At 39.4% G+C, this 25,384-nt stretch overlaps 1 protein-coding gene across 6 annotated transcripts in view; it reads left to right on the top strand.

The window, feature by feature from the left end:
* The window catches only part of LOC128982912 (peptidoglycan-recognition protein LF-like), a 175,761-nt gene that overhangs the window by 130,995 nt on the left and 19,382 nt on the right, over positions 1 to 25,384 (top strand). For all 6 annotated transcript variants that reach the window (XM_054402010.1, XM_054401985.1, XM_054401994.1 and 3 more), the window contains 2 exons: positions 9,438 to 9,651; positions 22,080 to 22,259. In XM_054402010.1, the coding sequence (XP_054257985.1) occupies positions 9,438 to 9,651; positions 22,080 to 22,259 (394 nt within the window). The remainder of the gene's footprint in view (positions 1 to 9,437; positions 9,652 to 22,079; positions 22,260 to 25,384) is intronic.

Genomic DNA, 25,384 nt, shown 5'->3' on the forward strand with positions numbered 1-25,384 from the left:
TTTAAAACCTCCTTTAATAAAATAAAACGATCTATCATAAATAATAGCTCGTCCTCATAACCAAACAGTAAAGCCCAAATCATAAAATTAACCCTAAAATAATAGTAACAAAATTTCGTCGACACTAGTGGTCAGAGTCACCGGACATGAACTAGACATGAAAAACAAGCTTCAAAATTTACAATGGGATGAGAAGTCTACTTGTGTTATGTTAGTCCATGGTTCAACTCTGAGCAAACCTTATGTTCAGGACTCACATGTATTGTAACCGCACAGCTCAGGGGTGGTACCTAAATGGGGATCAAATAAAAGGCTTCAATAGACGACATTTTACTGCAAGTAAATTAAAACTTTGACAAACTGAACAAATTTCTACAAAAAACAAAATCTAACAAAAATTCATTACTATTAAACTAGGTAAATGACCAGCACAAATGCTAAAATAAAAACAACAGTGAATTAAAAGCATAGGCCTACAGTTAAAGAGCAATTACCTTTTTACTACAACATAAATTAAAATTAAAAATTGAGAAATAAACTTCTAACTATAATTCTTTTTTATGTTAAATTTTGATTTATCATTTTTGAGTTGGCGAGCAGCTATTATACAAGACTAGTGCACCTGTTGCTCGAATTCGAGCAATTGCAAAGTATTCCATGCGTTATTTCAAAACAAACACCTGTCATAATTTCCAATGACTTAAAAGAGTCAACTCAAAGATAATGTAATCAATCACTCCACTCCAGTTCTCGAAACTGAAATTGAACTCACTCTGAAAACAATAGCTGTTATGTGCGGATTTCCCTATGATTGATCTGGTGGCCGTAGAGAATAAATTATATTGATAGAAATAAACAGTAAACAGTTTCTGTCAAACAAAATAATGTTTAAATAACACATTATGGTATAATAAGTTAACAAATACACTTTTCCTTGTTCAAAATCGTGTCTGTTTTTAACAGGAACTATTGAAAGTGAGGTTATAAAAATAATAACAAATGTCTGACAAACATTAAACAGCTGACAAATCATTTAATAAACTGTGTATTATCATAGACAAAAAGAATGAAATATAGACTGTCAGCCGTGCTGCGGTTGCCATGGTTACCATAGGTTCAGGCGCACACCGCTGTAGTTTACGTAGCGCGTACGCCGTAACTACCGTGGTGCTCCAAGCGGTGTGCCCCAGAACCTATGGTAACCGCAGCACAGCTGACGGTCTATATTTAATTCTTTTTGTCTATGGTATTATATTCTTCAATCAGAATTTTAATGACTCGACCTTTAAAGGGCTGGAGGTCTTAGCCCTTAGGAAAAACAAAAAATTCGAAAGAAGTTCGGCAAATCTACGCATTATCTTCTTTAATTTATAATTTGAGACATAAATCTTGTAGATCGGTCCAGTAATGACTGAGAAAACAGACTTACAACTGTGTATTAAATATATAGATTGTGCAAAACTGACTACAAATAAAACAAAAGGCAAACAAAGGGACATGATGTATTAAACCTTTTTGTTTTGCTAACATTATATTAAAGCAAGATGTAACGTTGTAATTGAACTGATTGTGGATAGCTATTTTAATGAAATGTAATTATGAGGTTGAGGTGTGAATATTATTAGTGAAACACGTTGATAAATAATTAAATTTATTTTATCTCTCAATCTGGAAAGCATTTTATTTAATGATAAACTCATCCTTGTGTATTTAGTATTGTTCTAGCAGGGTGGAGTAATACCATTGTCTAGATAATGGTGAATCTGACTGATTACTAAATTGCGAACTACCAAATACTTAATTCTTAATTAATACTTTCATGCTTTAAGAAAGGGATGAAAAGTTAGTTGATTGTTTGTTTTGTTTATTAGTTTGTGTGGTTAAATAATTTAAAGGTACACTGCTCATCCAAGTGCTTAAGGCCTAGTTTTGGAAAGTCAGAAAATTTTTGAGTGCATTTTTGGGCTTACTTGATGATACATTAGGGCAGGAAAACATTCCTTGTTGGAGTCCTGCAACTGATCCATCCTAACAACAAGGTGGCGCCCTCTCTCGAGCAAATCCCGACCAACTTGGTAATCATTCAAGGGTGACCTGCTGTCAGTTATCCAGACTTGGATGAGCTACGAATTTCCCCCACCACTCATGCCCCTCTCCACTGAGCTAGGCTATCAAAAGTGATATCCCATGTGCCAAGGTGGCAGAATATTCATTCAGAATATTATTGATGATTTTTTTTCTCGATATATCGATATTTTTGTTTTCCTTCACAATCTATATTCCTTCTGTTTTTATCTTCAAACACATTAAAATTACAAATTGACAATTGATCTTGTTTAGGCAAAATAATATTTATACAGTGTGTTTCGAAACTCTCTCCCAAAACTCCCTGGGCATGTTCCTTAGGTCGAAACTCGAAACAGACAAAAAATATCATATAAACATATGCCCTATCTTGCTTTGTTTTCCGTTTGTCAGTGTGTACGTATTTCTTACATAACTTCACTTGAGATGGCCACTTCAAACTTCAGACACATCTTTTGAGGCCGCTGGTCGCCTATTCCAATTTAGAAGAATTCCATTTTGGTGACTAACGGAGTGGCCTGTTTCCAAAAGACCAGATAGTAGAAAACAAAAATTTGAAGGGTGTTTACGCATATTTAGATGACCTGACTGTCTGTGGAAAGGACCAATCGGATCATGATTTAAATTTAAGAAAATTCTTATAAGCCCTTAACAAGTATGGTGCTGATTAATGAAGTAAAGAGTAAGTTCAATCAAACGTCAATTACATTGTTGGGGTATTTGGTTTCTACAAGTCTATTCTATGGCATTTGGCTATAAGTCTATCCACCCCGATCCAGATAGACTGCTATCACTCATGGAACATCTAGTACCATAGGATCAGACTGTATTGAAGCGAGTTTTGGGATTTTTCGCCCATCATTCAAAATGGATCCATTGATTTTCAGACAGAATAAGGAATCTGACTCAAGTTAGGTCATTCCAATTGTCACATGAAGCGGTTAGAGACTTTGAAAATCTGAACCTTGACATAGTCAATGCACTTATTACTCCTAGAGATGGACCAGAACCGCTGGTAGTAGAGACAGATTGTACAATTTCGTTCAGAATTTAAAGGACTATAACATTTTACATTTTTAAGAAAATCGTTCAATAAGAAAACAATTCTTTCTCCATATACTATGTATAGGGGGAGAAAGTAAAAATTAATAAGCTTCAGATATAGCGCTGTCAGCAACCTTAAATCAAAATAATATACAGATAGCTTTTTTCTCCAGAACTTTAAATAAATCTGAGAAATTGTATTCAGCAGTTGAGAAGGAAGCCGCTGTAATTGTTGAAGCCCTAAGGAAATAGGAACCATTCCTCATTGGGAGGGAATTCAAACTGCATACCGTTCAGCAAGCTCTTTCGTTTGTGTTTGATAGGAAGCAAACAAGTCGAATAAAAAATGACAAAGTAATGAGATGGCGCCTTGAACTTGCACCTTACCAGTACGATCCCCCTGGAAAAGGTAATGAAAAGGCTGATGCGTTGTCACGAGTGTGTTCAACTTCTTTAACTCCACAAATCACTATTTCATCCAGGGATTACCAGAATGTTTCATTGGGTAAAGAGTAAAAACTTAAACTACACTTTCGACGATGTCAAAAGAATGACATCTGCATGCCAAAGGTGCGGTGAATTAAAGCCAAGATTCCACCGTTTTCAAGGGAAAATGATTAAGGCTACAACTCTTTTTGAACGGCTGAACATTGATTTCAAAGGTCCTCTGCCATCAAAGACTAGGAATCGGTACCTTCAATGGTGGATGATTACTCGAGATTTGTTTTCGCTTATCCTTGTACGAGGCATATGCTGATGAGGAGACAACATGTGGTGTGGACGAGTGGGATACTGACGAGGAGACAGCATGTGGTGTTGATGAGGGGGATGCTGACGAGTAGATGACATGTGGTGTGGATGCGGGGGATGCTGACGAGGAGACGACATGTGTTGTGGACCAGGGGGGTGCTGACCAGGAGACAACATGTGGTATGGATGAGGGGGATACTGACGAGGAGAAGACATGTGGTGTGGGCGAGGGGGATGGTGATGAGGAGATTACATGTGGTGTGCACGAAGGGGATGCTGATGAGGAGATGATATGTGGTGTGGACGAGGCCAGGGGGATGCTGATGAGGAAACGACATGTGGTTTGGACAAAGGGGATGCTGACGAGGAGACAACATGTGGTGTGGACGAATGCTGACGAGAAGATGGCATGTGGTGTGTACAAGGCCAGGGTGATGCTGATTGACAATGAATCAGTTGTTTCTGCCTATCAAATCTTCCACTAATTCAGAGGTTTCAAGAATAATTTTTAAAGAAATTAACATTGTGAAAAGTCCTGGATAACATATCATCACTGGAAAAGTTCTAAGAGAACTGCCCCGAAAAGGAATTATGTTGTTGACATTTATATTTAATGCTATGTTACAATTGGAATATTTTGCTGTTTAACTGAAAATTGCACAAATAGTTGTAAACCCACAACCAGGCAAACCAACTTATGACGCATCTTATTACAGACCCATAAGCTTGCTTCCTATAGTAACCAAATTGTTTGAAAAGGTAATACTCAAAAGGTTAACCCCCACTGTAGATGAATTAAACTTAATACCCAATCATCGGTTCGGCTTCTGCAAACAACATTCCACCAGTCAACAAACTCACAGATTAGTGAATATTATAAAAAACACATTTAGAAAAAAAGTACTGTTCTGCTGCATTTTAGCGAATTTCCTAAATAGGGAATAAGCTATTTGGATGTACAACAGGCTTTTGACAAGGTGTAGCATGTTGGACTTCTGTTTAAACTCAAAACGTCTCTCCCTCACTCTTCGTATAACCTTCTAAAATCATATCTGACCAATCAATCTTTTCAAATAAAATTCAAAAATTTGTTATTTGATCTGAGGGCTATACAGTCTTGAGTACCTCAGGGGAGTGTCCTTGGAACCTTGCTATATTTAATATACACAGCAGTCATCCCTACGGTCCCCAACGTCACAGTTGCTACATTCGCTGATGACACTGCACTGTTTCAGTCATGTGGACCCTCAAGTCGCTTCCATTAATATGCAAGCTGCCTTGAATGAGCTCCAATATTGGATTAAAAAGTGGAGTATAAAAGTCAACGAAAACAAGTCTAAACATATTGTTTTTCCTCTGAGACCAGAGTACAATCCTCCAGTATCCATTAATTATGTAGCTTTAATGGAGGCAGACAGTTTAAAATATTTGGGTCTAACTCTTGAAAAAAATTAAATTGGAAAACTCATATCTGGTGCAAGAGACAGCAAATGGAATTAAAAATTTGTAAACTCAATTGGCTACTAGGTACAAATTCGAAATTATCATTAAGTTCGAAACCAATTTGGACATACGGCATTCATCTTTGGGGGACCTCGAGCAAATCCAACATCGAAATTCTTAAACGATTTCAGGCTAAAGGTGCATTATTGTCAATTGTGCGGCTGGAACTGCAGTCGTTGGACGATTATCGCTCGGCAATAATCGTTGCAGTACGCATTGTCACTGGTGCGATAATTATACAATAGTTCAGTTGCTTCTTGACTGTGGCCGAGTGTTGATAGTGAATTATGAGTTTATGGGCTTTAGTAAAATACAATTCTATTCAGTTATCTTATATATTAAAACGTGACAGGGTTTTTTATTTCACGATTCTGAATCAACCACTTGACGGATTTCCATGATTTTTGTGTTGAAAGAAAGAATGAGAAGAGTTGAGAACTAGGGAATGTCAAAGCCATAATTTTAGTTTAAGGTTTCAGTTTTTTAGAAATTAAGTTTTAATTTTTTTAAAGTCTAGCAGCCTACGCTAGCAATTTAATTTCGTTGCAGTGGTGGTTTAACTAACAGCTGGTTTCTAAGTGTCATTGAAATGTTTATGTTACAAGCTGTTTGTTTACAAAAACATTGATCGTTAGAGATTGCGTACCTACTATTTCACCTTAAAATTTAGTTTTTTTCCTACCACAAAAGATCTGCGTAATCAGGAGATATTTAATTTTGAGCTTAACATTTCAAACGTATAATAAAGTTTTGTCATAAATGCAATCTGTGAAAGTGTAAGTTTATGCCATGAAATGTTTCGCTTAATCGTTTAAGATATAAGTGGATTACATGTTGATACATTTTTTTCTTGCTGTTCTAATATGTGTATGACGGCATGCTGACATTTTTATTCGTAATGAAAATGTCAACTGGTGTAGTAGGTCTCTAGAAAACTGTACGACAAGCTGCAGCCTGTCAGTAGAAACCAAAATCGATTCATACCATACCATAACCATCCCAGTAGTACTTGAAGAAGTAGTAGTAGAAACTTGAAAAAGGGGCGCATTCCAAAAGTAGACCAAAAAGCGGGCTGGGCAGGCTTTGCGTGGTGGAGAGAAGATACGTCAACTTAAAGTGTATTCCAAGGAGTACCACTAGGCAGACGACCACTTGGAAGACCAAGTGACGAAAGACATCTTCAGACTGGTATATTCATTAGAAAAGGCAGGGGATAGAAGAGAACGGGAGACCAGGATCCTTTTAGAGGTTTCAGTGGCCACTGAGGTAAAATAAGGTACGGTAAGTGATAGTAGGCTTATGTAATGGAAGGTAGTATGTAGCTACTGTACTCAAAACCAGTGTGTTTGAATCAGCCACCAAATGGTAAACTAGCTGTACTGAATCATATTCAGTTTTAATTGACTACTCGATTCCCGTACGTAGGACGGGCCAACAGCTCGTCCTACTTAATAATATTATAAGTGATTAAGTTTGGATGTATGTATGTATGTTTGTGACAAGTAAACGTGAAAAATACTGGTCGGACTGGGCTTAAATTTGGGGTGATGATAGCTCACATTCCTGATTAACATATAGGCAAATTGTTATCTCAAAACTCCTTTCAGGCTCCGCCCCAGTGGCTTTATGATACTTGATAAGTGGCTTTATATGGTAGTATTAAGTCCCATGCCTTATGGGTATTCACATTTAATAGGAATTAAATAATTTTGTCAGCTGATTCAACCAAACAGGATGGTTCTAAAAAATTCAGCACTATTATATTTTTTGCAATTATGATAACAGCTAATTTGAAGTAAGCAGCATCAAAAAGCTGTGTTGCACAATGATAACTGTCAAAGTAGGATTTTTTAGGCCTACAGTAATGTTTAGGTTTTTAATTTAATACATAATTTGTGATATTGTGTGAATGTTTGATGATTTACATTTTTATATTTTTTAGGTGCAGTGGTAGAACAGAATGGCTATGGTAGATGTGTAATACTATACTATATCTGTAATACTATTAGCATACCGTAAGTCCGTAAATATAAAGAAACAAATTCTCTCAAGCCTTATCCTTCCCCATTGCAAACACAAAGCTAGAGTATAACTGAAATAAGCATTTTATACTTATACGCCAACCCCGTACGAAGAACGGGTACTCTGCTACTGCTAGTTTGTTATAAATATAGCCTAGTTGAAGATCTGGAAGACGGAGAAATTTTGGAAACAATAAGTGTTCCAAGACTTAGCACACATGGTATAATTACAAAACGAACAGAAGAGGGGTAGTTCAAAATATAAATTAACAATCAGCTTGCAGATGAGAGAATGTTATCTGAGTTTTTCAGACTTTCAAAATGTCAGTTTAAGTTTTTGTCTAGTTTGTTCAATGAGAATTTTAATATGACTTGTTCAAACTACGTTCCCTATCCAATCACAGGAGATGAGAAAATTGCTCTTGGTAGGTGTATCTTAATACTACCATATAAAGCCACTTATCAAGTATCATAAAATGCATTAACAATTAAGCGATATATAACATTTTAATTATTCTCCATAAGAATAACATCGAGGGCTGAGTACACTCAGAGCGCTTTCTCGAGAAAAAGCTGTGAATGCCTCAAAAATCGTCCAAAGACTGCGACTCTGACTGCTCCAGGAGCAGACCCGTACCATAGACTTCTATGACTGCGATACGACTGCGGCTACAGTCGCGTCAGTGACTACGGTGCCATTGAAAACAATGCTAAGCAGGCGCTCTACGATTGTCGTTCAACGACTGTCGTCCAACGGATGCAGTTCCAGCCGTACCAGTGACATGCACCTTATGAGGTTGAGAAAAATTATTGGCGCACCCTGGTTCGTATCTAACACTACAATTAGGAATGATTTCAAACTTAAATCAGAGAAAGAAGAAATTACAGACCATGGCAAAAAGTGCCAAGAAAAATTAGAATATCATCCAAATAGTCTGGCAGTTAATCTGCTGGACAATAGTCAGTGTATAACCAGACTAAAAAGTGTTATTCATGTGTTGGAAAGTACCTTGGTATGCATATCGGACGGCTTACATGGCATTCACACATTTGGAACAAACGACTTCATTTAAATTTAAAAAACGAACAAACTAGATTGGCTTATTGGTCGAAATTCAAAACTATCTGTTGAAAACAAATTACTTTTATACAAAATTATATTCAAACCTATTTGGACCTACGGTATCCATCTTTGGGGAAGCACTTCAAACTCAAACATAGAAATAGTTCGAAGTTTCAATCCAAAACACTAAGAAAAATTTTACGGAAATATGAGCTATCATCATGCCAAATTTCAGCCCAATCCGTCCAGTAGTTAATGTGCTTGATGAACTTCAAAACAAACAAACAAACAAACACACAAACTTTCACATTTATAATATTAGTAAGATTTAACAGTCATACACAAGCTTACCTTATAGATTGTAGGCATCCCACTTCACTGAAGTAACATAACAGAAAACACTAGATATTTCAAGGCCACTGGCCCCTTTCTCAATATTGAGAGTCACTTCAAAACATTGTTTCCCAACATGATGAGAAAGAGGCCAGTGGCCTTGAAATATCCAGTGTTTCAGTTATGTTATCTTTTGTGTTACTTTAGTAAAGTGTGATGCCTACAAGTTAAGCCTACTTATCCTGTTCTTAGTCTCCTAAATGTTCAGGAAATAAGCCTTATCCAATCAAACCTAAACTGAAATAAATAGAATTAGTTTTGAAGCATGAGTTTATATGGAATATGCTACATATCCAGAATACAAAGACGCATTTAAAGTGACATAACTATTAAAATACACACACAAATTAAGTGACACATTACTATTAAAATACAAGTACACCTACTCTCCAATTGAATATTGACACTTTAGGAAAAAGCCATTGCCAATAACATTCACAATCCTGCAGTTGTATCCAGTAGTCAGGAAACCCCTTGATTAATGAGGAGAGGAGTCAGTGCCTGTTTAACCAAGGAGAGTTTAAAAGAAGTAAAATATTTCTTCAGAAAGTCAAAGATGGAAACATTGTATTTTTCAGTGCGTAGTAATCCTGAGAGCGACAAAGCTTCAACAGCTGAAAACGATCCTCTTTCTGAGCTTCAATTCGAGAGAGATGAGCATGGGAAACCAGAAATGATTGAAGTTGAAACAACTGAACATGCAACTCAGTCCCATGTACCCCTTCACGACAGACCAGATACTGATGAGAAAGGAAATGATGAAGATGCTAAGCCTGTTAATTTTATATACAGGTAACTATCCAAATTAGAGTAATCCTAGAGTAAGAACTACCAAGAAACTGTTTGGTCCCATTTAATAAGTACTGCATAACCCGTTGCTCGAAATCAAGCAAAACTGCAACTTGTAATAAAAGAATAAAGAACAAAAACACAAACAGCAAGACCTCAAAGAGTCACTCTAAAGTTAGTTAAAGACTAATTATAGAAATCTGAAAAATATTATGTTGAAAAAATATCATAATATAAAAGTAATCTACTATATTTAAATATAGATCCGCTCTCATACTGCTTTGGTAATCTCTTATGTAGGCCTACTGTAGGTGGGTGCCCTCTATGCTCACATACATGTCAACCACACTGTAAATTGAGCTTTTCATACCTATGGTTGCCATTTCATTGAAAAGTATTATAGCCTAAAAATCCTCTCTTGACGCCAACCAGTAAAACATATACTCTAGCATTGTTAAATTGTTTCTACAATATGTTCTGTTTTGGGCGTGTTTTAATTAGGGGCCCCAACCAAAGTCTCCGGTTGGGAATAGAAAAGGGTAAGCAAGTGGATGCAATCTAGTGAGTACTTATAATTACGACCTTCTTGAGGAATACGAGGACCTACTCGTTGGTAAAACGTGTCATGGATCTTGAAATTGTAACGAAAGTAGATTGGATACGCGTCTAACATTATTAGTAAAAAAAAAAAACTACAAGATTTCTTTGGCCAGGTGGTGCTGTTTTCAGCTTTAAAAATAGCTGCAACATCTATACAGGTAGGTACCAACATTGTAGCGACGGAAATCACTTCCTTTGTTTTTTTTATGTACATGATTATTCAGTAAAATATGATGTAAGGTAAACCAATCTATTACAAACAATTTGTTGTCCCGTCTTGCTAGGAAACTCTTTATTTATGAAACAGTCTTAGTTACCATGTGGTGATAAATATAAAATACCCCCGCCGCAGCAAACCTGCAAACTAAGCAAATTTCCATTTGCCTGATTGGATTTACACTAAAATATCTCCTTAAAAATATCACATATATTCTCTATTTAAATAACAGTATCTGGGGTCCGGGCTTTGCTCGGGGAAAATCATTAGTTTACTCTAAAAGCAGTTTAGTATTGCAGATACTCCCCGTGCAGTACCGGGTTAGAATATAGCCTTCTCGCAGCCTAGTAGGTCTGCGCAGCCCCTTCATCCCTGAGGGATTCCTTGTATCCCACCCAGTCTGTTGTTTTAGGAGCCCTATAAGTCAGAACGCTTTTGACGCTTGCTATCAAGTCAAACCTAATATGGCAGTGGTCAGATAGAGAGGCTTCATCAGAGACGTGCCATCCTTTTGTTTCCAGGTGACCAAGGTTTAACGATAGGGTGAGGTCCAAAATTCCTCTCTTATTCTATTTCTGAAGGTTGGTACATTACCTATATTTTCTATCTGTAAGTCAACCTTAAATATAAATTCCAGGAGATCCTTACCTCTTTCATTAGTGTCCGAACTCCCCCAGATGGTGTGGTGAGCATTTGCGTCACAGCCGAGGATTAGGGGAATCCTCTTGCTTCTAGCATACTCCACCAACTGCACTACCGCCCCCGGAGGACAAGTTTCTCCTGGGTTGGGAAAGTAGGCTGAGGCAACTAAAGCTTTTTGCCTCCCTGCAGTGGAGTCAAAATCGACTTGGATTGTTACCAAGTCACGGCTGATGAATTCTGTAACAGCTAAGCATACGTTGTTAGGGTTCATAAGGATGCAGGCCCTAGGGTTAGCAGATCCCCTATCGTATACCAGCTTACCCACCTGGGTTGGAAGTCCTCGAATCATTCCTCCTCTTACCCAGGGTTCTTGAAGGAGGGAAAAATCGAGCCCTTCGGTGGCAAACCTCCTGCCCAGGCCTGCTGAAGCACCTTTGGCATGGTGGAGGTTGGCCTGTATGAATCGGGACTTCATTCCCGTTTCCTGTCTGAGGGGTCACTCTTACCCCTCCTGTCACGGTGATAGGACTCCCTTCTGTCCCCTTGTCTAGGGTAGCTGCTCCTTGGCCGGTACTGCTCCCTTCTTGTCGTTGAGGGCCCCCTGTGCCTCTCCTTTCTCCTTTCCTGGGAGTTTCTCCTGTCGAAGATAGGGAAGTGCCGGGAGTCTTGGCTTCTCCTTTCTTCGCCCCTCCTTGACTCCACTGACCTCACCGTGGAAGTGGATGTTGAGGGTGGTGTGTTTTTCTTTGCACCCAGGGTGGCGGTTGGTGGTTGCACTGGCGGAGCATTTGGTGACTGCGCTGGCGGAGCGGTTGGTGGCTGCGCTGGAGTGACGGTGGCCTCCCCTTCAGCGTTTGATGTTATGGTGGACAAGGGGGGCTCAGGCCGAGGTGCCGGAGCTGATTGAACAGCTCCCTCCTCCCGACCTTTGCCCCTCAGCTTAAGCGTGACTACACCAAATCTGTAGGCCACAATCAGTGGACGGTCCCTGGTGATCCTGGCCGCCGTCTTTGGGTCGATGGACAGGACCAAAATCACTGCGTTTCCTTCGACTTCCACTCTGCTCAGAGCCCTCCAAGTCTCTGCTGGCAGGTCTTCGTTTTGCCTGTTGAGTGCCCACAAGATTTGCTGGGACGAGTACTGGTTACTGTTTGGGAAGTAGACCGTTAGGACTTTTGCCTTGGGAATGTCTCCCTCAGACACGACCTTCACGGTTATCCCCCCCTCAAGGCTTAACCTTTCGCCTTTAGTTCTTATCCAGGCAGCCGTCTCCTCATTTGCACAGACCAGAACCATATAGCCCTGCCTGCTGTAAACTGCATTGAATCTAGGCCGAAGGCCTTCCTCTGGGGCCTCACTTCAGACGAGAGTCAAGATGATCTCCTGGAGTGCTCCCATCTGTTCGTTTGTAAGCAGGACCTCGGGGTAGTTGGTGTGGATGACTCCAATTCTGATCCCCTCTGTCGCCTGTTTATAAGAGAGTTTGTGGGGTTGACTGGTAGCCTCCTGGGTAGTAGGCGTTGCCCCTGCTGAGCTCTCTTTCTTTCTGTTTTTCCTCTCACGAGCTTCTTCGGGGGTTGTTGTGTCCTGCCTAGGTCTTTTTGGCCTACTGCTGGTCTCCCCTTTATTTTCATTCCTCCCTAGTGGCTCGAGGCTCTGCTCATAGGCTTCCTGCCTTGGAACTCCCCTCCTTACAAGCCAGAGGAATCTCTTAGTTCTGGAACCGCACATCTTTCGCCAAGGTTTCCTTGGTGAGCTTGAGCTTTCCAGCTTCTACCTCTAACTCCTTGACAGTTTCGGAGTCGTCTTCATTGAGGAGGCCTTCCTCCTCTGATAATGTCATTGCATCCACTCCCTGAGGTGCGGACACCTCCTGGGAGGGAATGCTAGGTTCTCGGGGGATGACATCTTGGGACCCTGTGGCCGCCTCAGATGTCTCCATCCCTTGGGGAGTTGTTGTCCCCTCCTCTACCTCCATACTTACTTCTTCTTTTTCTTTTTCTTTTTTGTTTGAGTTGTTTTCCATGTTGGTCCCACGAGTAGCTAGGGAAATGTGGGTCACCCCGGGCAGAGCCCCGCTTACCCGGAGAAGGCTACTTTAAACTGGAGGTCGCCTGGTATGCATAGTCCGCATACTTGTGGCCAAGCTCCCCCTTGACCATGCAGTCCTCGGCGTATGCTGTTCCACCTTGACTTGGGATGATTAGATAGGGAAATGAAGATAAAGTTGAGAAAAGAATAGTTGGAGGCAGATTTTTGAGTCAGAGGACTCGACAGTGAGAGAGTAGTAATAAAATAGCGAGAAATTAAAGAAATAGTAAAGAAGCCTGCCAGTTTAGCACCCTGATCCTTTAGGAGGGAGTGTCCTGAAGGAAGAGTCGGATCAGGGAGTGCCCAGTTGGGATGCGCACGTTTTGCCTTTGAGTGAGAGAGTAGGAAGGCAGTGCTTCTTGGACATATTGGCTCGGCACATGTGAGGGTGCTTGATAACACAATCACTTCCCAACCGGGGCCTGGGTTACAAAATTGTCACACACGGTTCCCACACTCTGTGATGCTAAACTTTACTACTTCCTACGCCACTTCCTACGTCGTGGACCTGTTTTCATCTCTTTCCATAGCATTTTAGTATTTTAGATCAATTAATATAATTGCCTCAAACATTCCCCAGACTCCGCACTGCTAGCCTTTACTGAGTGAAAATTTTGAAACGTACGTTTTCAGGAAAAGCATTTTAAAATTTTTTGATCCGTTTTTTAAAACTTTTATTATTTTTTTAATTTCATTAACATTTGAAGTTTCATAAAATTTCCATGGTAACGCAATATCTTTGGTGATTTTTTATTAATAGAGCATTTTTGATGGAAAAACACGAAATGTTGTCACGACAATCACAGACATAAAACTGAATATTAAAAATAGTTAATATTATTTTTATAACTATGTTTTGCTATAAATTAATTTACTTTTATGGTCATTATACAATAAACAGTGTAGTGCCTGACTACTTACCTGTATATAAATCTTCATTTAACAGATGATATTTATTTGTTTACTAATTCATTCAATTATTATTGTTCACTTTATCTTTTTACTAAATACACATATTTTTACTATTGTCTAGCATTTGTGAGTTCACAACTTCATTTGGTGACCCCGACGTGATCCGAAATGTCAAACGGAGAACAATCAGTAGACAGAATTCAAGTCAAGATCCCTCCTTTCTGGCACTCAGATCCAGAATTGTGGTTTGCACAAATCGAAACCCAGTTTTCTCTAGCGGGGATCACGGTCCACGAAACTAAGTTCTATTACGTCTGCGGTAACCTAGATGCAAAATACGCAGCGGAAGTGAGGGATATCCTCACCAACTCTCCAGCAGAAGAAAAGTACATCAAGTTAAAAAAAGAACAACTTTTAGAACGAGAAGAGTTAGGTGATCGGACACCATCACAGTTCCTGAGGCACATGCGTACTCCAGCCGGAACCATGATACCTGATCCACTACTGAGGTTTCAATGGCTTAGCCGTAACACAAAAGGCTGCAGACCTCGATACACTGGCGGAGCTTGCGGATGCTGTCCATGAAGTCAGTCCTCACCATCAAGTATCGGAGGCGTCCTTATCAGCTCCCTCGATGGAAGAAATGATGGAACGCTTTACAACCACATTGACATCAAATATTAGAGAAATAACAGACAAATTTCAACAAGAAATAGCAGGAATCAAAGAAGACATGAGACGTCCAAATTTCCACAAGACATCAGACATATATCCACGTAGACGATCATGGCAACGATCCAAGAATCGATTTGATCGCCATGACGTCTGTTGGTATCACTGGCGGTTTGGCGACGCAGCAACGAAGTGCACCAACCCTTGCAGATTCAAAGGATGCAGATCGGGAAACGACCCAGGGAGTCTCTAATGGCGACAAGCGACTCCGACCTCACATGTTCCCGTCGCCTATTTGTCACCGATAAGGTAACCAAACAACAATTTCTAGTTGACACGGAAGCTGATGTATGCGTCTACCCTCGTAATATGTTAGATAAAAAAAGACCCAAGTAAGTGTGTTCTAGGCAGGGGCGCACCCAGACTTTTGATTTGGGGGGGCTTCTTATGTATGCTTGCCGGGGGGTCTGAGGGGTATGGAATACCCCCCAGGTAGGCGGGGGGAACGGGGGTCCGCCCCCGGAAAAATTTTGAAAACTATACCTGTAAACCCACGTTTTTAGGCTATTTAGGGACAAATAAAAGAGATTTTTTGATCGGATTTTTGGATGTTTTTAGTATTAGTAGTATTACTATATTGGAATAAAGGAATGGATATTACATTGCCGTCAGGTAATTTAGTAAGCTAAAACCAACTATCTGATTAATTTACATGTGATATTGAATGTTATACAAAAAACAATATTGGTATTTAAGAAATAAATAATACAATTATAATTTTAGCAGTGTAAATATAAATAAATACACGTAAATAAAAAATCTGACAGTAAAATAATCTGTATTAGCTGTTTTTGTTAACTTCAGCTACAAAATAGTATTACGTTACTAGCCCGGTAAGTGGTGTTTACCGTGTGAGCGCGACAATTACCGCACGAGACGTAGCAGAGTGCGGGATTTTCGTGCGAATACGTTAAAGACGGTGACACACTATCGATCTTTTCTCCGAACAAGACCCCGAACCGAGCAGGGAGACGGGAGGTCGAAGTGTGTCAGGGGTCCGTACACCGATCCAGACGGCGAACCAGACATCAGGCCGAGCAGGGAGACGAGCGCTCTAGAGGCGGTTTTTTTGGCGAAAGATCAAAGAGTAGATCGGTCCGATGTACGGAGTGATGTACGATAGCATAGATAAAACATACTCCCTTGTGTTGGTTAGTCTATGACGATAGTGTGTCACGGTATATTTTTGCCCCGTACATCGTCGCGAGCGCCGCACCGAGCGGCCGCCTGCGCTAGCGTTGATTGTTCTAATTTAATATGGCAATTACACTCTTTAATTGCTAAAATAAATAAATGTTGGGTAATATTTTGCCGTTATATATTATGGAAATTTATGTTGTAATTTTGTCTTGTGTTTGGTCAAAGTTGAAAATGTATTTTAAAAATTGAAACCGTTAAATCAATGATATCGGTACCAATGATGTTTAACTTGAATTAAGTAATTGATGTTATACTTTAATTCATTCAAAATTAATATAAACATAAAAATTGTTAAAGGCAATCGAAACTATCATTCTGTAACATTTTATTTTATTTCATGTTTTATTACTGTTTTATTATTACCGCCTACGCGCTCTCACTCACACACGCTCTCCATCTCTCTCTAAACTCCCTTTTACCGCGGTCGGTAGAACTTGTCTGGTCTTGGTCTTGTTCGGGACTTCGGGGAAATGTTCGGATTGAAAATTTGCAGATTTTTACCTCCCTTCTCCCTGCTTGATTTGGGGTCTTATTCGGGGAAAAAAGGAAAAAATCCAAAATTCAACGATGTCAACAAAACAGCACATAGTGCGAGCGCGTCAAGGTCAAGTGATCATTGGAGTAACTAGAACTAGCGGCGCTAGTCTAGCCTAGCGCTGGTCGCTAATGGCAACAGCACATAGGCAGTGGCAGTGCAGTAGCATTGACAATCACTAGTCACTACACTATGAGGCAGGCGGGTGAGCCGTTCTGTCTCTTTTTGTCTACATAGGCCTAAAAAATACTCGTTACAAAACGCGTGCTCATGGCTGTATTTAATTTAAATCCTGTTGTAAGAATAGTTTTAAAGTTAATGTAAAAATTACATTCTGAAATTACAAATGAAACATTTATGTATATACTGCTGACTCCTGGCCATCGAAAAAAATTAACCCTAGGTCCTTGGGGGGGGCCCCCAAAGCCCCCTCCTGGGTGCGCCACTGGTTCTAGGAACATCATTCGTTAACTTTCTAGGGTATGAAGTGTCTGGAGAAGGTATCAAACCTTTGCCTGAAAAGGTTAAAGTCATCAACTCATATCCTAAACCTAAAACAGTTAAGGAACTAAGGAGGTTTATTGATATGATTAATTTTTATCGAAGGTTTTTGCCTAACACGGCGGAGCATCAAAGCTTACTAAACGAACTCCTGAAGGCTAATGTGAAGGGAAATTCACCTGTCAACTGGACCACGGCAAGTAACGAAGCATTTGAGGCTTGCAAGCAAAGCCTTAGTAAAGCTGTGATGCTGTCTCACCCTGTACCAGATGCTCAATTGGCCATTTTCTGCGATTCTTCCGCCCATACTGTGGGGTGTGCGTTGCAGCAAAAGATAGGTGATAGCTGGCAGCCTTTGGCCTTTTTCTAAAAAAAAATTAACCCCTGCTGAACAAAATTACAGTGCCTACGACAGGGAGTTGACAGCAATATATTTATCGGTAAAGTACTTCAAACATATGTTAGAAGGTAGACAGTTTACCATTTTCACAGATCACAAACCACTCACTTTTGCATAATCAAAAACCTGACAAATGCTCTCCCCGCCAATTTCGTCACTTGGAATACATTGGGCAGTACTCAACTGACATCCGCCACATCTCTGGACAAGGTAATGTGGTAGCTGACACCCTCCCCAGAATTGAGACGATTACCGTTCCATTGGACTATCAGGCATTAGCAGACTCGCAGAGCAAAGATGAAGAGGAAGAGTTAATACGTCACATACAGTCTGATTCCAGCCTGAAACTCTGACAGGTCCCAATACCAGGAACACAGGTTTTGCTTTACTGTGACATATCTACTCCCATCCCTCGTCCCTTCATCACAAGGCCATTTCAACAAACCGTTTTTAACAGTTTACATAATCTTTCTCACCCAGGTATTAAAGCTTCATTGAAACTTGTCAGTCAACGTTTTGTCTGGCCTTCAATGAACTCTGACTGTCGTCGATGGGCCCGTTCTTGTATGGCATGCCAAAAGTCAAAGATATCACGTCACAACTGGACTCCTGTAGGTATGTTCGCTCCTCCATCTTCCAGGTTTGAGCACATACACATTGACCTTGTTGGTCCGCTACCTGTCTCCGAAGGTTACAGGTACTGTTTGACCTGTGTTGATCGTTTCTCAAGGTGGCCAGAAGCAGAAGCAGTACCAATCGAAAACATAGACGCAGAAATAGTAGCACGAGCACTTTTTACCACTTGGATTTCAAGATACGGAACACCACTACGAATTACAACAGATCAAGGTCGGCAATTTGAGTCAAGCCTGTTTAAACACCTAGGAGATTTGTTAGGTTCGACTCGTCTCAGAACAACTTCCTATCACCAATCGTCAAATGGACTAGTTGAACGTTTTCACCGTCAACTGAAGGCAGCCATCAGATGCCACGTAACAGCACGGTGGACTGAGGTATTGCCCGTCATACTTTTGGGAATACGGACAGCATGGCGTAATGATCTACAAGATTCTTCAGCTGAACTCCTGTATGGTCAACCACTTCGCCTACCTGGAGAGTTCCTTACACTTAGCGATTCCAACCATGAACTTGACCCACAAAGTTTTGCCAAAGATCTGCGTCAAAATTTCAAAAACTTAAGACCAGTTGATGGAACAAGACATGGAGGTAGGACGCCATTCGTGTTCAAGGATCTCAACAAATGCACTCATGTCTTTGTACGTACCGACATTTCTAAGGGTGCACTCGATCCCCCCTACTCAGGTCCTTAACTCGTCATTAGAAGATCTGACAAGACTGCAGTTATTCGGATGCGAGGCAATGATGTAACCATTTCAATGGATCGACTTAAGCCAGTCTATTCCTTACAACTCGACCATGATGATACCAGCGTTTCCAGAGACACCATAACTTCTACTCCTCCCTTTTCTCATTCTGACATTCAACAACGAGGTACCTTGACATCTAAACCTATTCTGCGATCTACACCATTAACTACGCGCTCTGGGAGGCAAGTTCATTTTCCAGTACGGTTCCAGAGTTGACTTTTTTTCGTGTTTGCTCAGCTACACAGCTCAACCACTGGCAAGGGGGTACTGTAGTACCTGACTACTTACCTGTATATAAATCTTCATTTAACAGATGATATTTATTTGTTTACTAATTCATTCAATTATTATTGTTCACTTTATCTTTTTACTAAATACACATATTTTTACTCTTGTCTAGCATTTGTGAGTTCACAACTTCAAACAGCTCACTAAGCTTTTGGTATATTTGGTCTTTCTAGAAAAAAATAAAAAAACTGAAAAAAGCCAATAAAATCTTTTTAAGTTTGTATAACTCAGAAAAAACTTACCTGAGACCCGAAAAATTGTTATGTTTTTATAGAGGTGTGCTTCTTTTGTGTATAAAACATTAAAATATGATGATATTATAATTTTTGAAATTTGTATGATAGAAATCACAAATGTGATGGTCAGGGACAAGCGGTACGGTCGTGAATTGTCTGGAATAATCTAAATCTTTCTAAACAATCCTTCAATTATACTGTTAGTTATAATAAAAATATGTGTTTCAATTGAACTAAACTGTCCAATTTACAATAATATTTAAGTTATTGTTATGACCAAACACAGTATAATCCATAAGGCTGGATTGGTCGTGAAAAAACCCGCAATGGTCGTGAAACTTTGGTCGTGACATTACGTGTTATTTGGCGGTAGCCCTGCACCTCATGTTCGAGGATACAAAGTGGACTTCTAGGTTAATCTAGCAATTGAAATATATTATAAACAAAAATTAACACTATGTCTACTTCATCGAATGACTATGTACGGTCATGGACACACAAAAATTACAAAAAACACAAACTTGCCTTTATTAATCTTGTAAATCCTCCTTTCAACTCGAAACGACCGGCACTACCATCATGACATACAACCCGAACTAGTCTCTAAAACCAACTGACTCCATCGACGCCAGGCTTGCCACTGTCGTACTCCAAAGTTGCAAATTTTTCCCTAATGGTCGTGACGTCAAATCGAGGGACAGACCTATTTAGTCATGGTAGTCAGTTTGCAATGAAAACAAAATTATCATATGCTCCTTTTTCGTAAGTTTAATAACTATTGATGTAATAAAAATATGACATTATATATTTTGGCATGAATAATTATTCTAAAAAGAGCATGAAAGTGGCAAATTGTACCCTAGGTACACATACGGTCGTGAGTTTCGAGACTTTAAAAATACAAAAAAATATACCTAGAACCTATTTAAAGCCAAATAATTGTGTGTAACATGTTGCCCTCGTCCCAAAAAATATTAAAACACATAATGATAAACTACATATTCAGTATCTACGAAGTAAAATGCCAGAGACATAAAAATGTACGTTTCAAAATATTCACTCTACAACGGTACTTCTTTCACCATTTCCTATGTCGTGGGTACATTTCCTTCCCTTCTCATAGCATTTCAGTATTGCAGATACATATTAATCTAACTGCTACAAACGGTTTCCAGTTCCAACTCTCCACACTGCTTTCCTTTACTACTTCCTTCACCTCTTCCTACGTCGCGGACCTGTTTCCCTCCCTTCCCATAGCATTTTAGGATTGTAGATACCTTAATCTAATCGTCATAAACAGTTCCCACACTCCGGACTGCTCGCCTTTACTACTTCCTTCACCACTTCCTACGTCGCAGACCTGTTTCCCTCCCTTCCCATGGCATTTTAGGATTGTGTGATTTTAGGACTCGGTACAAGACAACAGCGCAAGTCACGTGACACAGTTAGGTGCACGCGCAGTCTCCCTGAGACAAGCAGGCGCGGCGAGCCGGCGAGAGTAGAGTAGTGTGTCGTGCGTGGTCCCAGCAACAGTTCAACATTCGGATAAGTAGTAGCATTAAGACTATGAGCAGTTAATTATATAGGGGTTGGGGAAGGGTGTAGGCAAGGGCAAACTTATTTTAATTATGTAATTTATTAGGTTCGACAATGGTCGTGGTCTGGCAATCAATATCCCAAATTTAGAATTCACATTTGCTAAATCTAGTTACTTTTCACGAATCAGAATAAGTCCAGATATATAATTATTTCTCTGTTCACTATATTATAATTAGATATATTAAATAACATAAAAGCTGGTTGTGATATGCAGCTAAGGTAATATTGTGCACTTTGACGAGGTAGCTAACTTCCTTGCAGTAGAGTTGAACGACAGGAAATGTGCGTGATTTGGTAGTGGCAAGAGGAAGGTACCTATATAGGGCCCAGGTATCTTAATTTACACTCATACTACTCCACATCACCACAAATGTAGATACCTTAATCTAATCGTCATAAACAGTTATCACACTCCAGACTGCTCACCTTTTCTACTTCCTTCATCACTTCCTACGTCACGGACCTGTTTCCCTCTCTTCTCATAGCATTTTAGGATTCCAGATATATTAATGTAATCGTCATAAACAGTTCCCACACTCCGGACAGCTCGCCTTGACTACTTCCTTCATCACTTCCTACGTCACGGACCTGTTTCCTTCCCTTCCCATAGCATTTAAGGATTGCAGATACCGTAATCTAATCGTCATAAACAGATCCCACACTCAACACTGCTACCCTTGACTACAATGTATCGAGTAATCTTCAGTACAATCTTTGCTCAATAGTAACAACTGAGATTTTGATGCAAGCATATATACATACATACAAGCATACATTGCTCATTTTTGAGTATAGGATTAGTTTAACGAGTACTTAGGTTTGCTGCAACAGGAAGGATAAAAAGGTGTTTTTTGTAAAATTTTAATAGTTTAGTATGAAATGAATGCATTTTCCAAATTTAAACAAAATATGCTCATAAACAAGCAAACAACAAGAGTTTACAATTTTCTCAATAAGGATAACATGGGAATTTACAATTTTTTGGAATTTTGTCCATAGCCATTCGGCGCATGATAACGCTTCAATAGACTTAATCATTTAGTTTTTTCTTGTAAATAAAAAAAGATTAAGTAAGACATTTATTTTTAAGGCATGTCTGGGGTGCACAGCTGCCCAAATGGATCAAGGCGCTCGACCTTCCCATCAGCAAGGTGGCAGTGTCCTTCACAGAGACGGACCCGTGCCACACACAAGATGAATGCATGGCCTTAGTCAGGAAACTGCAGGGAGAACACCTCCAGGATGAGAAAGAGCCCGACATAAAATACAAGTGAGACTAGTGGCTTCAGATTATAATGGTTGTTGCTAAGTATTTGTCTAGTTTACAGCAGGGTTTCTTGACAAGGTCCCCCTAATGCCATTGCTATTTTGCCTCAAACCCACTTTAACCCTATATCTGGAGGTGGTCCATTTTGGACCACAAAATATGTAGTTCTCAGTGGCGTTAGGAATTCCAGCCAAGTCATTCATTCAACTTCACACCATCCAACCTCACACAAAATGGCAGCGTTCAACTCATTTATACATAGATTGAAAACCGTCCCAATAAATGAAGATGATTACAACAAAGAACTACAGACTATTAAATTAATAGCAGCTGATAACGGCTACGACCCCACACTGCCCGACAAAATACTATAAAAAAAGAAAAATGTACGTCAAAATGTAAATAGGGAAAAAGGTATGTTACCCTCAGTTACGGTAACCAATTATACCACAAAGTTTCAAACATTTTAAAGAAAATAAACTACAAAATTTCTTACAAGACCACAAACAAACTGGAAAGCATTTTGAACAAAATGCCATAAATAAAAAATAAATATGGAACATGCGGGGTATATAAAATAGTCTGCAACTGCCCAAAATTTTACATTGGACAAACTAGGAGGTCTTTCAAAACACGGCACAATGAACACCTGCCTAAAAACAAAGTAATCAAAACTTCAAACTATGCAGATCATTTAATTAACACCAATCATAATTATTTTACAATAGACGAAAACCTACAAATTCTTCATAGATGCAACGACAGAAGCAAAATAACAGCATTAGAAAATTTTGAAATTTATAAAGCAGCAAAATCCGTTGGCAACATCCTTTTAAATGACAAACTAAATAGCCAGGCCAACGCATTCAATTAAATGTTATGTCTTTTTACGTGTGTTCTGTGTTTTCTATTTTAAGTTTATGACGAACCTGAGAAGAGGGTAAACCTGATGATGTGGCAGTCGCCACGAAACATGTAGTTTGCCTATCAACATAAAACAAGGATATTGTAAGGTAAACAATATTGTTCCTAGAAGTCAAACACACCGTTGATAGAAGACTTACCTTCCCCATGTGTGGTAGCAACCCGACCTAAGCAATCCTTTAATGTTACTGGAGTCAACTATGCTGGACCATGGTTCATACAGTTAAATTGTATGTCCTAAAAAGGCCTATCAAAGTTTTTCTCTGTATATTTGTCTGCTTTGCAACAAAAGCCGTACACTTAGAAATTATGTTGGATTTGGCCTCAGAAGCTTACACAGGAGCTCTTACATGTTTTATTTCCAGACGTGGTTCAGTGAAGGAATTGCATAGCGATTGTGGAACCAACTTTGTCGGAGCAGCTGCTGCACTTCATAAATGTTTTAACAACCTGCTTTGCAATCTAGTAGCTCATCGTTTTGCCAAAGAAAACAACATTTCTTTCAAATTTCTACCTCCACACCCGATTCAAGAACGAGCTGTTAGGAGTGCCAAGTATCACCTTCATCGAGTAATAGGTGGCCAAATCCTGACTTATGAGTAAGTCATAACTCTCGTGTCACGTGTCGAAGCAATATTAAATTCAAGACCGCTTACACCTCTATCTGGAGATCCGAATGATTTAGAGCCTCTAACCCCAGGACACTTCTTAACTGGTAGACCTCTGAAATCCATTGTTGAATGACAATATGAAGAAACTTCTTGTAACCGCTTGTGGAGATGGCAATTAGTTCAGACGTTCTTTCAATACATCTGGACTCGATGGTCACAAGAATATCTGCATACTCTGCAGTATCGTTCCAAGTGGACAAGTAAAACATAGAACCTCAAGATTGGTGACCTTGTTAGGTGATGCATGAGCCTAACTCTCCTCCCTTACAATGGAAACTCGGAAGAATCACCACAATATCTCCAGGAGCAGACGGAATCGTACGAGTGGTCCATCTACAAACCTCTACCTACAGGGAACTTCAGCCAGCCAGCCGTCAAAGTTTCCCTTCTTCCTACCAATTAAATTAAATTAACTCCTAAGCAAGCGCTTTTCGCTGTGGCTACGGTTACGTGTACCCGTAATACCAATAGACAGTACGTGCAGATCCATGACGTCACTGATTGATATTCTTCTTGCTAAGGCCAAGGCTGGGCTGTGTATTTTCCTTCTACCATGAGGCTGTACGAATACGAATAGATTGTTTACTTCAATTACTTGTATGTAATAAAAGAGCGATTTGTTTTATTTGTAGTATAATTTTGTTGAAATAATACCACAAATTACCATTAGAAAACTATTATTACTAAATTACCAAACCATTTTATCATACAGCAGGCTAATATTGTACAATAACTATACATTTCATTTTTCTATTTTATTTCATTACGGCTGGAATAGGGGGGATGGTGATATAGTAAATTTGAATATTGGCCCTACGTACATAAGTTACTGTCCAGATTTTAGATATATTAAAATTGACAGCTTAGAATATGGGTTGCGCTAATTTCACAGGACTAATGTAATCATCCATCCATAAAATAATATACTTGTAAACTACTTGTTCTGTAACAAACTCACTGAGAGCATTTGGCCATTACCATACCATTACCAATCCCAGGAGCATTTGGCCATTACCATTACCAATCCCAGGTATCAATATTTAACGAATGTAATTGTTTCGCCCCTAGTGGTAGGCTTTCACTTATTTAAAATGTCTTCTTATAAATTAGCTATTCTAGAAAGCAGTTAATACAAGAGTAACTGTACTGTAGGATTGTTAACAATACTTCATTACAATTTACAGCTAGGTACCATTACAAGTAAAACGTTCAGAAACATGACTATAAGTATCTGTAACCTTAAGTTATAAACATTTTTTGCTCAAACCCACCTTCGGAGATAGGCCTACCAAATGAGTCTCAATAACGTTATCCTCCTTGTTCATCCCCCGCCCAGTTATATTGTCAGCCTTACATAGTACAATTTCTAGCTTCGGTGGTATGACTCAAAGCTCTATTCCCATCAAATATCTGCTTCTGTACAAAAACAAGAAGTTCCATAGGAATCACCCCTGCAACTATGCGAGGACGGGTAGCTCATTGTGTGTTATGCCTTACAATCCGGAGAGCTTTTCTCCTGTGGACCGCTGCTAT

The sequence above is a fragment of the Macrosteles quadrilineatus genome, unplaced genomic scaffold (assembly GCF_028750875.1).
Source record: "Macrosteles quadrilineatus isolate MER2022 unplaced genomic scaffold, UCM_ALF_1.0 Scaffold_1__1_contigs__length_201487025, whole genome shotgun sequence".
NCBI lineage: Eukaryota > Metazoa > Arthropoda > Insecta > Hemiptera > Cicadellidae > Macrosteles > Macrosteles quadrilineatus.